This window comes from Corythoichthys intestinalis, chromosome 17 (assembly GCF_030265065.1).
Source record: "Corythoichthys intestinalis isolate RoL2023-P3 chromosome 17, ASM3026506v1, whole genome shotgun sequence".
In the NCBI taxonomy this organism is placed as follows: domain Eukaryota; kingdom Metazoa; phylum Chordata; class Actinopteri; order Syngnathiformes; family Syngnathidae; genus Corythoichthys; species Corythoichthys intestinalis.
The window spans coordinates 24,809,606-24,822,978 of NC_080411.1; the positions used below are offsets into that span (position 1 = coordinate 24,809,606).

The 13,373-nt window shown below is 38.4% G+C and overlaps 1 protein-coding gene across 2 annotated transcripts in view; it reads right to left on the reverse strand.

The window, feature by feature from the left end:
* The window catches only part of tnksa (tankyrase, TRF1-interacting ankyrin-related ADP-ribose polymerase a), a 149,295-nt gene that overhangs the window by 105,535 nt on the left and 30,387 nt on the right, over positions 1-13,373 (reverse strand). The window contains exon 4 of one of the 2 annotated variants that reach the window (XM_057818163.1): positions 12,091-12,186. The exons of the other annotated variant lie outside the window; for it this stretch is intronic. Within the exon in view, the coding sequence (XP_057674146.1) occupies positions 12,091-12,186 (96 nt within the window). The remainder of the gene's footprint in view (positions 1-12,090; positions 12,187-13,373) is intronic. 2 annotated transcript variants of the gene reach the window in all.

Consider the following 13,373-nt stretch of genomic DNA (forward strand, 5'->3'; position numbering starts at 1 on the left):
TTTGGAAGCAAGTGAAAGTTGGGATGTATGCCAATGGATTAATCAACAGAGTACATCAGCAGAACATAGATTTACATAAGTCGGCAGAAGTGTCTACTACTCCAGTTTGTGGGGAAAAGAAAAAAATATATTAGCTCAGACTTCCCAAAACTATTCCCTGGACCAACCTCAGCAATGGTCAGACAAAAACTGGAAGATGCTGGGAAAACAGCCAGATATCAACATCATAAACTGAGGGGCTCCACACTGACACCTTGAGGTTTGACTGAGCAAATGGACCCAGGAAATTTTACTCTTCATCAAATGAGCATATGCTGACTTCTTAAGCCACAATAACCACTTCCAACTGTTAAACAGAGAGGAGGTGGCAGTATCGTGCTGTGTGACTGGTCTGGCTGCCAGTAGAACTTGTAAACTACATAAGGATATCAGATAATGATGAACTCATTATTCTCCAGCATTGACTAAAGTCTATACCTGTTGAACGTAAGTCTTAAAGGTTTACAACATGCCACACAGCACTTGTGAAAATGCAGGCTATTACTTCATTGATTACTTACACAAACAGAATAGGTATTAAATCTTGACCATAACTAAGTGAATTCCATGCTATTAAAGCAGTGTCATTGACCAATTCGTGTGTCCACCCCAGCTAGTCAGAAAAACCGCAGTGAGCCAAAATTTCATGCTGCCATAGTTTTGTTCCTATGTGTTGAAAATTAGACAAGGTGAGAAAGAGGAAAGTAGATTTATGTAAAACTGAAGTCACTTCAGTTTGCAAACTTAAAACAAACGTAAGGCAGCTTAAAATAAAGGCCATTTCTATTTGAATGCTGCCATTTGATCCATATTTCATTACCTGTTTTAGATCAAGTGTTTTTCTTGTGAGGACACTAACTAAAATTACTACTCCAATGCTATTCATAGGCAGATCCAAATGAAATATGGTAGGTGTATTCTAGGGATGGAGATACGGATCAAACCTTGGAGCCTAATTTTTCATTTGCTGTCTCAGGGCTGATTAATTGTGGGCTTATTGTTGCCTGTAGGTTCCGAATTAGCCACTAGATGGCATGCGAGCTCTTCGGATGTACTTACAGTGCCATCCATAATTATTGGCACCCCTGAAAAAGATGTGTTTTTTTAGCTTCTAATACATTTTTTAAATTCAAATAATAGGGGACCTTAATGGAAAAAAAAAGAAAAATCCAACCATCAATACAAGTGCATTCATTCAGTGGGGAAAAAATCCCACATTAAGAAAAAAATATTTGACATCAAATAATGTGTGTCAAAATTATTAGCACCCCTGGTGTTAATACTTTGTACAACCCCCTTTTGCCAAAAAAACAAGGTCTGGGGACTGAGATGGCCATGGGCGGAGCTTGATTTTGTGTCTTTTTTTCTGTGTAGATTTGGCCATATGTTTAGGGTCATTGTCTTGCTGAAAGACCCAGTGACGACCCATCTTCAGCTTTCGGGTAGAGGGCAACAGATTTTAATTTAAAATGTCCTGGTATTTCGAAGCATTCATGATGCCAAGCACCTTAACAAGGTTCCCAGGGCCTTTGAAAGCAAAACAGCCCCACAGCATCACTCACCCACCCCCATACTTCACAGTGGGTATGAGGTGCTTTTCAGCATGTGCATCTTTCGTGGCACACCAGACCTACTTAGAGTGTTTGTTGCCAAAAAGCTCAATCTTGGTCTCACACAAAAATACACACAGTCCCAGGCTTCAACTGGGACCGTGTGCTTTGGTCAGATGAGACCAAGATTGAGCATATGGCCAAATCTACACAGAAATGGTTCACTAGACACAAAATCAAGCTCCTCCCATGGCCATCTCAGTCCCCAGACCTTGTTTTGTTTGCAAAAGGGGGTTGTTAGGCCTGTCGCGATAACAAATTTTAGTGTGCGATAATTATTCTCATAAATCATTGCGATATGCGATATTATTGCGCCCCCCCCCCCAATTTTTTTTTAACCAATTTACAATAACACAGTGCGAATACAGTATATATTAATAGATCAAGTACACCCATTTAAACACGATAAATATTTACTCTTAAATTCAAATATACTTTTTAAGAAATCACAACTAAAAACAATAGACTCTGCTTCTTAAGTAAAAAACAACAGTATTGATACCCCACAGAAACACAGAATAAATAAAATGTGTTTTAAAAAAAAGAAGTGCACTTAATAACTTAAGCATTTAGGGAAATGAAAACTTTTCCCGTCATAGCTTCTGCAATGGTGTTCCATAGGGATGCAACGATACAGTTAAGTCATGGTTCGGTACGAATTTTGATACGGAGGACACGATTTTCGATCCGGTTCAATACATTTAATGCTCTGTAAAAAAATAATAGTAATAACAATTGTATTTTTTGCTTCTTTTTTTTTTTTTTCTGCTAACGAGCAAAAATTAAATTGCCATCAAATAAACATGCATTTTAGCACATAATATTTACGTGCTTACTTCTTACTGATATGAAAAAAAAAATTGTATAAAAGTGCTGAGAACAATCTTTACTGTTTGTAAAGTGAGGCAGGGCACACCGTTGATTGCTACAGCTCTCTTAGCAGCTAGGTTTACTACATGAGCAAGACATCCTATTTATGGTCCGAATCCATCTGTGTCACGTACTAAATTAACAATATTTGCAACATTATCTATAGTCACTGGTATGGATTGATTTGGCCTTCTTAACCTCATGTGACAAATGGCAGTTTGGAATTCATGGATGTAGTATATGGACTACATGTCCCATAATCACTCTGGGCTCACGTAGCCAATGGCATGGGACGAAGCACATCTAGTTTGCCTTTTCATGATATCTAGTGTGTGTGCGCAACCGCGCATTTAAAAAGTTAGCAAGTGCCGCTGAAGTCACGTCTGCTCATTACCACACAACACCAGCATATGACGGCTTTCATAAACAGGACGAGTTTGAAGCACAGCGCTCTTAATTTCATTCAGCTGTTCGTTGTCAAAGTGAGGTTATTCGTTGCAGCCAAGTCGGTAACAATGTTTTGGCGGACTTCGTTGTAAATATCCAGCGTTGTGCCGAAAAAAAGCCGCCCCGCGTGAAATGTCACTCCTGACGGGAGCGCCCACACGTCAACAACACCGGCACGCCATAGATGGTCCACAGTCACTCCTGAGCACTGACGCGGCTGGTGTAGGTTGTGCCTACACCTGTACCTACACCGATAGGATATAATGGGAAAGATTGGCTCCGGCGCTAGTTTTTGCCGGACCTGGAACGAAGATGCATTTTGCGCAGTTGGTAACGAACTTTTAACAGCACGTATGCCGCACGCGCGCACGCACGTGCACGAGAGGCGATAAATCGCAGCGGAAAAATTACTGCCTTCATTTTTATATATCGCGCGATAAATGGAATTATTGCATATTGCGACAGGCTTAGGGGTTGTACAAAATATTAACACCAGGGGTACTAATAATTGTGACACACATTATTTGTTGTAAAATAATTTTTTCTTTATGTGGGATTTTTTCCCCACTAAATCAATGCACTTGTATGAAGGTTGGATTTTTCTCTTTTTTCCATTAAGTTCCCATATTATTTGAATTAAAAAAAATTATTAGAAGCTAAAAAACACATCTTTTTCAGGGGTGCCGATAATTATGGAGGGCACTGTATCATGTCTCTGGGCTGAAGCGTTTGAATGTAAAGCGAAATATGCTAAATTGCCCTGACTGTTCAGGAAAATGTCTCTACTATGATATAAGTAAATCTGAAATCACCTTAGACATAGGATGTGTTAGTTTTTGAAGAAATATTTGACCATTATTGTTGTTAATGATTCAATGCCCTAAACCAGGGTTCACTAAATCCGGACCTCGGTGCCAATTTTTCTGTCGTGTTTTCCATGTCTTCCTCCTCCAACACACCTGAATCAAAATAATCAGGATCATTATCAGGCTTCTGGAGAGGTTGCTGATTACATAATCATTTGATTCAGGTGTGTTAGGGGAGAGAGACGTGGAAAACACGACAGGAAAAGTGGCACCGAGGTCCGGATTTAGTGAACCCTGCCCTAAACAGTGGCTTAGTGTCATACAGTGTGTGACAACCCCACTATCTTAAAATCTAGTGGAACTATTATTCTTGCCAAGGGTGATATAACTGAAAAATTTAAAGATGGCTTGACATGGCCAGAGTTAATGCCATTTTTTTTTATCAGGTCTTGATATGACAAACAAATGTTAAATAATAGAGTATTATGGATGTTCAAGATTACATCTACGTAGTTGACTGGTCAATGCTTTTGCTGTGGTTTAGATTTACAGTATTATTTAATTTTTGTGTGTCAATATTGTGTACTGTATTTGCCACTGATGAAGTTCCAGAATTTTGATGAGATAAAGCACGGTTTGAAGGATGTATTCGATCTTTATGCCACAGTTGTAATGCAGTCACCTGCTGCATGCACTGCAGGATAATACCAGCCTCAATCAAAATATGGCGAGAATATGGTTTTCAAAAGGAAAATGAACATGTATCTTTAGATGTACGCATCCGATTTTTAGAATTAACTGATGATTAAACATTAAGCAGTAAAATATTAACTTAAAATAAGGGCAAATACTTTTTCATGGCACTGGACCTTTTGTGTACTTGAAGACGAGCAGCACATTCGACATATTGACTTAGAATAAATTCTACCTGCTCTTTTTTTTTTTTTTGCTTTTAACCAAGAATCAAGACTGTTTTACGTCGATATCTATAAAGAATTGAGGGATTTAAGAATTTATTCACAAGAATTTAAACACAAAAAGCTCTTTGTTGTGGTGAGGCAGCGCCACAGTGTGACTTGAAGACGAGCAGCACATTCGACATATTTACTTAAAATAAATTCTACCTGCACGTTTTTTTTTTTTTTTTTAACTTTTAACCAAGGATCGAGACTTTTACGTCCATATCTATAAAGGATTAAGGGATTTAAGCATTTATTCAAAAGAATTTTAACGTAAAAAGCTATTTGTTGTTGCAAGGCGGGGCCACAGTGTGACTTGAAGACGACCATCGTCCTTCGACATATTTACGTAAAATAATAGCTACCTGCACGTTTTTTTTTTTTTTTTTTTTGCTTTTAACCAATAATCGAGACTGTTTTACGTCCATATCTATAAAAAATTCAGGGATTTAAGCATTTATTCGCAAGAATTTTCAAAGTAAAACGCTCTTTGTCTCTGTTTCCACTCAGTAAGCTTTGATGGAGATATTAATCGGCCCCGCGCCCCGTCAATACAATTATGAAGTCTATGAATATACAAATTTATAATAATTATAATAATTGTCACACCTCTCGATGAGAGATCAGATGACTGTCAACAGCTCTCAGCGGCTGCATACAAGCTACAGTATATTTGGACTGATTCATAAACCTCTCTACCGATGCCCTCACATTGTTTAAATCAAATCCGACTTTCGGCATCCAATAAAGATTTTTTTGTTTTTACGCCACAATTAATTAATGTACGGAATTTAAATTTTTTTGCCTTGAAAATAGTCTGATACAGTCCCATCGTGTATCTAAAAGAAGACAATCTCTTTTCACATAATGGAGGGTTAACATTCAGTCAGATGGGGCCTCATATCTCCTTCAGACGTATTTTTCATTTTTAAAATAAACCATGGTTCGGCGGGTCACTGATGAGCTGCGACCTTTGCCTCATTGCAAGTCAGAAAACTCATAAATAAATGCAAAGTGTGAAAGCAGCATATGTGCGTAGAATCTAATTTCAGTGGAACCTCACCACAAAGGTAGCCAAATATGAATACAGTAAAAGAAACAAATATTTCACAGCCTATGCTCCACCAACCAACAAAACACACCGAATTCATGTCTGGCATTTGTTAAGTGAGTCTGCTGCAGTGACATTCCCCTCAGGGTTTTGACACATTACCACTCCTCGCCATGTATCAAAGTTTATCTCATTAACCACAGAGTCTGACGAAGGGAATTGATGATGTAAGCCAGTGTTAACATTGAGGTGCGAAAGCCCAAACTGATATAGAGCCTGCATTAATTCCCAGTAAAACAAAGTGAGAAAGTGAACAGAGGAGATAACTTAAAATGAACATATCTCTGTAAATTCTCTGTCATCCAGGCCATGAAAGTTCATTTCAGAACTACTGAAGCCTTTAGAATTACAGGTGAAACATTTTCAACAGCTATGAAGTCGAGTTGCAGCTAAGCTTATAAATCAACACTTTAACATTATGCTTCAGTAAAACAACAACCAATGAAAATTACTGGCATTTGATGTGTGTATTGTGTTCATATGTAACACACATTACTAACACACATTACATCTCAACATTGACTAAAAATGATGTACTTTTTTTGTTTTAGTTTTAAGTTGGGACTTTTAACTTGTCATTCAAAGGATTGTTAAAGATACCTTGTCATCGAAATCCACCAACCCCCGTTTTATTTAACAAACGTCAAAATGTGTCAAAACTGGTTTAGTTTTGACATCAATGTGGTTTGTTGATTGATTGCAAGAGACTGAAGAGAAAACTGATTGCAAAAATATATTAACTCATTATTCAATCAGGGCAAAGCTTATTTAAGGAACACATCCATCCAATCAAAAGGCTTATTTACATAGAGGTTACTAATAAGCAGTGTTGGTAATCTTAGTTTAAAAAAGTAATCAGTTACAGTTACAAATTACTTCTACCAAAAAGTAATTGACTTACTTCAATGTAAGAGTAATTAATTACTCGGCAAAGTAACTGACATTACTTTTCATGTTCTACACGTTATTACGTTTCATTTTATAACGTCTTTCACATCAAATATGTTTATATTAACTGATTGAACTGTCTTTTTGAATAAAAAAAAAACAGGTCACTCTTTTTAAATTTTTTAAAATTTCACCTATATAAGAGTGTCATGGTATACAAACTAACTTTCAAATGCTGTGAGAAAAAAGCCTTTTTGTTGTTCCTGTTGTACAGAACCCGCACTGAATCGCGACCCCCACCAAACCGTGACTTGTGTGTACCGTCACACCCCTATTATATATACTGTAGATATAGTTTTCAAGATGCAAGTGAGGCTCTGAATATCTTTCTTCTCCTATCTTTGCTCTAGTTGTTTTGATTGAAAAAAGAAAAGAAAAAAAATCACACAAGGTTTATGGGTACGTCATTCAAGAAAAGTTTAGCGCAAGTGACTATTTTTGGTAATAATAATAATATATATGGCGGAAAACACAGACAAGGCTGAAAAAGCAGTTTCTGCTCTTGCACCCCCCTTTAAAATAGCTGTATTTTAAGCCAAAAGAACTGTTGTGTTCGATAGAACAATATGTCTATATGCTGCCATTGCAGTTTCATGGTGCATTAAGCCCCCAATCTATTTTCAATTTGTCCGTTTTACCCTGGAGACACCGCGCAACCGCTTTTGTTTTAACCACGCCATAAAAAGAAGGTCGGTAATTATATTTATTATTTGAAATGTCTGTCATTTTTACCTTAGAATCATTAATTGATGTCTAATATTTAGTAAAAAAAAACACACAAAAAACGACTTTAAAAAAATTATTCAGTCACTTATTTTAAACTTTTAAACATATTACGTCACAATGAAAAAAAATTGTGTCTGTAAATAAGACACGGATGTCTACCTCATGGCTATCGCTTGATTGTATTTTTTTTTTTGTTACTGTCGCAATTACCCTGATATTTTAGATAAATAATCAATCCAAACAAAGAAAAATTGAAAAAAAAAAGTTTAAAAGGGTAAATATATGAAAAAGAACATCTCGACCACTCCTTGATGTCTGCGATTTCTGCATCTCGACCCTTGTTATATTACCATGGTTCACCCAAAAAATTCCGGCCGTGGCCATTCACAGCTGTGTCTTGACACTCGGTGATGCATGCTACACGGAGTTTTTGGATCGAAACAAGGTAGTGCGCGATAACATCTCATTGAAATCATGGTGTCTTTAATTATGCTCTCTCATACTCTCACCTCCTGTTTCACTGTCTATAGACCCTACTCACCTACGTCACAAAATGAAGTGTCGCTGTATCCGGCCGCCATATTGTACCTATTTTTTAGACCTATTCTCATTGTTTTCAATTAGTCGTGCAAGTTATAGAGCAATTCATGGAAGCCCCGGTGTTATCTGACGCTGTAAACTCATTGGATGTGTTGCATAAAAGGCGTTACGTGGAAAAGCTTCAGTTTATCCATTCGCCAGATCCGTATTTGATGCCTAAATCGATGTTTTTCGACCCGCTGTCTTCGCCATCTTTGCCTGACCCTGATATTTACAACTATCTTGTCCAGGCAAAATCAGCCTATTCTCACGAAAGTTTGAAAAACTTTAAGAGCTTGGAGGCTTATAAATGCTACGTTGCTGGTTGGGTGAAACAGGTCCTCGTACACGAAAATTCGGCAGGAATCTATCGTGTGCTCGGGAAGGTGAGTTACGAAATTTTCAATTCAAAATCTTTTGTTCTTGCTAACATCCACCGTCAAGTCTAATGTATTTCATGTCATTTGTCAATGGAGCAAGGGCTTTTAATGTTTATATGGTTTAGCGATAGCACTCTCACTACATACATATATAATATGTAATAAATATGAAGTGCGATAGCACTACTCCAGATTGTCCCTAGTTAAATTTATTTTTTGGCTTTTGACCTCAATAGTGAAACTGTAAATTAATTGTATGACAACTGTCTGATTATCCCCTTATAATTATATATTTTCAGGTAGTTCATTCACAATGTCTGAGTGTATGTTGTCGGCGATTAGCCTAGCAATGATCTTAATTGTGGTTGTCAGCCCAAAACCCTCTAAATATATATTAAATGCATCTTACCAGATATAAAATGACTACTACATAATCTGTGGTAGTCGTTTGGAGCCCAGTTTCCTCGTCGAATTGCAGCAGTCAATCTCGGTCTCCTCTCCGGGTCTCTCGGAATACGGTAAAACTTCAAGTCTCTCCGTCTATCTTCTCTGTTTTTGCAACCGACCGCCACACACGACTTCACCATTTTGATTATTAATGTTAACGAGCAGAAAAACACGCCATAATAGGAGGAATTTACGAAGCGCTAATGCATTAACATGACGAGTATACGGACAACATGGCGCGGGGGCGTGGCTGTGACGTCACGTGAGTAGGGTCTATAATTTCTTTTTTTTTTTTTCAAATTCCCTCCTGTTGAATTTTTTTCTTCCCCTAGAAAATCCCGATTTTAAGCTTTCCAATGATGTATCACACATGCATATTGGGCAATTTTGAAATTTGGCCAAATTGGGGGTCTCAGAGCAGAACTTCAAGTCACCAAAGTGTTTTCTGCCATATATATATTATTATATTGTAACATCTACAAGGACAATGTCAACTTGTTGATGATAATGCATACTCAACAGGAAAACAGTACATCATTTTCAATTAATTTTACCCACCTGAACGCCACGAACTGTATGTTAAAAAAAAAAAAAAGTTGCCAGAGACTTTAAGATGACACTTGCCACTCTAAAAGCCATTGCTAGGGAGAACGCAAATGCTCTGCTAACGTTCCGAGCCACCTAGCATCGCGTTTGCAACGGCGTCACAACCCTGTTCCCTCCACCCCCCCTCCCGCTCTGCTCTCTCCGTGGCTCCATCTCGCGTGTGATTCAACCAAATTGTAGTAACACGCGCCTTTACATGCTAAGCAACGGTAACGGCGTGACAAAGATGGGAATAGTAATTAATTAGAATACTCGCTACTGACAAAAATAACGGCATTACTATAGTCTAACGCCGTTATTAACAACACTGCTAATCAGGAATTAAAATTTCTCGGACGGCCAATAATTGGGAGGGCCAACAAGAATATCCTTATGGGCATTTCCAACCTAAATTATTTTGAAATCGCAATAAAAGATTATAAAAATAAAACATGAATAGATGTGGAATGATTTCACCTTATTATTGAAAGCTGATACATCTGTCATATAACTTTACTGACATAACATACATACACAGGTTTCAAACCTAATCACTTATTGCCCTGGGAAACGAAAAAATGTCACTGGTAAGGTAATAAAACATGGAACATTCCAGTCAGGACAAGCGAATGGTAAAAAAAAAAAAAAAAAAAAAAACCTACATACATAAAGTGTCAAATAACAATATGTCCTGCTCAGCCAGCTTTCGGCAGGAATCGATAAATCCAGTGATGGAGCTAGTCATGTGGGGGCCTGATGGAAAGACAGTTATGTGGCCGACCAAAACCTTGCAAAAGCATCATTATGCTACATGTTTACAAAGTTTGAATCAATCAATCAATCAATCAGATATTATTCTACAGTGATGGGAGGAAAATGTGTAATTCATTATAATTCATGATAACATTTAAGCCTGACCTAAAGGAATGATCTGTTTACCGTAATTTTCGCACTATAAGCCGCACTGACATATAAGCCGCAGCTGTCCTCACTGTATTATGGGATATCTAGACCAAAAGATGTCAACCGGTAACACTTTATTTGACGGGAGCATCATAAGACTGCCATAAGACCAAATAAACCACCATGAAGCTTTGAACCAATTGGCTGCAAAGCTTAATTTCTTCAAGAAGCTTAATTTGGCAATCACTGTTCTCTTTGGGGAGACAGTCAATCTCTGCTGCCACCTGCTGTAAACACTGTTGTCGTCCAACAAGCCTCCTAGCATTCATTGCAGCGCTATAGATGTAAATAACAAATCAAAATACATGTTCTGTGCTAATTATTTCTTCAGTTAATATTCTAGTTGTTTCATTAATTGCTAGTTATGGAATTTGGTAACACTTTATTTGAAAGTGGCGCCACATCCTTCAAAAATAAATTCCCATTCTAAATTGGAATTGTATTTTTTTTCCTTTTTTTTAATGCAAAGACATTACATTCCTAAATCATCCTGATTGATTATTTACTGTATAATATAAAACTGTAGATTATTACTAATCATATTGGACATCAGAGGGAGGAATTCTCTTCCTTTATTCTTTCGTTTTCTTTCACTTTATTCTATTTTTCTAAAAATGTTTACCAGCAAACACACCTTAATGGGGTAAGCTCAAGGAAAGTAAAAATTGAAATTAAGGTAACTTTGAGTACAGGTACATATAACCACGTTAAAAAAAAAAAAAAAACTTTAATAACCACGCATATCTTTTTTTTTCACCGCCACAGAACAACATGGATATCTATTGCTGTTTACATTTCTTCTGCAGCCTGTTTAGAAAGCAGAAACTATTTCTGCGTGAACTATTGGGTAACCGATAAATCCATTGATCATACCTATCTCCTCTTTCAATTTTTGCGACTAATGCATACAATTGTATTGTCCCCGTTCAGCACTGTGATAAAGATTTAGCCTTGGTGCAATCAGTTGCAGACTGTGGCCTGTGAGCGGCAATAAACAGGTATTTCGGATAATAACCAGACAATTTATTATACAGCGCTCGAGGGACATTAAGACATACTTCTTGACTGCAAAAAACACAAAAAACAGCAAGTTTTATATATTGTACTTGTATACACTATGTTTTTTTCTTCTTTTATAACCGGTTGTTGATGCTTGTGCAGTTATATTTGTGAAATTTTTAGCACTGGTTGTTTACCATTTCTCATCATTCACAGCATCTACCATGTGTCACTTGAAATGACAAGCCCAAAAAAATGATGCATGCATTACACCGGAATGGGAAGTTTGGAACTGCAGTGTACATCCAGCCTAGGTGTCCCTCTGTCTCAGTGCGCTCGTAACACAGATGGAACTAGCAATTACTGTATGCAGTTTGAAAACTTGGAGTAGCATCATGACTACAGAAGTCTCTCCAAGATTGTGTATTTCTGTATCAGGGAGAAGATTACTTTTGGCAGGGTTATATTAGTCCTCAACCCTGCCCAATCTGCTTGTTTTTGCAGTCAGATAGACATGGAGGCAGATACAAGCCGACAATAACATGACAAAACACAGTGTGTGAACCGACAGATTATAAGAGTGTGCGGCTTTCAACAGACCGAGATGAAAATGGCACTGACCTGTGAGCACGGCCTTGGCGGAGGGTTCGGCCAGGTCCAAGGCAGACTTTCCGTCGGTGTTGCGGATGTTGGGGTCGGCTCCATGCTGCAGTAGAACTGTGCAACAACAGGGTAGACACAGACAGTAGCTCAGCTCCTGGACCGACATGCAAACTCCCTGACACACAGTTCGACCAAGTCCTCCCCTTGAATCATATCCTGCTCCAAACACTCTCCCCGGACCTCCCCGTTGCTCCTGAACTATCACTCCTGCTTCGCATCTCTCTCCTCCTCCAGCTGTTCCTCCTCTGTTGCTAGCGCTGCTCCCTCGCCTGCCCCTGTGTGCCCCTGTCCTGCGAGCCATGCTGCTGATGTAAACAGACATGCCACCACAAGAGCAGAGAGGGCAAGGCTTCTGCACACTGCCACACAAACAACGGCCCAAACAAAGCGGCTGCAAGACCACCTCCAGCACACATCGCACTCGAGTGGACCCGGAGAAGAAAAGGACCCTAACACAAAAACGAGTCCGGAGTAAGAAAGCTCACAGTTTCAACTAATAGAGGTGGCAGCGTTGATGAGGCGGGCAGAGCGAGCGTTGAGGCTCTCGCTCTCGCAGTATGTGAGAGAGAGCAAGATCAAAGAGGTGGAGGGGGGGGTGAGAGGGCTACGAGTCAGAGAGGATGGGAGAGGAAAATCGAGAAGATAGGAGAGAGAGCAAAATATGGCAAAGAGTTTTGGGAGTAAACAGAACATGTTGAGAATGATTTGAAGATTGTTGAATAAGAAACAAAGCATAAAAGGAATGACTATTATTGTGTTAAAGATATTAAATTAAATGCAGTAAAAATGCAGGGTCGCAGGACTGATGGCTTTTTGCTTTAAAGGGATCCTCTATTTTTAAGACACGTAATTCTTAAAAGATAAATGTTAGTATGAGTTATAATAATTTGATATTAAAACCCCTCTTAATGTTTTTGTTTTAATTAAGTTTGTAAAATTATTTTAAGTGATAGGTCGCCATTCTTGTTACATCGCAGTGCGTGACTTCACCGGGCCCATTGCCGAAATTCCAGCGTGTCACTCGTTAGCTTTCCCAACATGTCGTCAGTTCTACCCTTCCTATTTTAACCAGATCTGAAAAGTGAAGAGCAGGACAGCACTGTCGGTCGTTCACAAGACGAGCTTCAGGGAAAAATGCGTGCAGCAAATACCTGATAAGACATAAGTTGGGCAAAACTGGTGATGCACTCACTGCAAGTGAGTCTCAATGGCAACAGAGCGAGAGAGTGCTGTTGGGAACT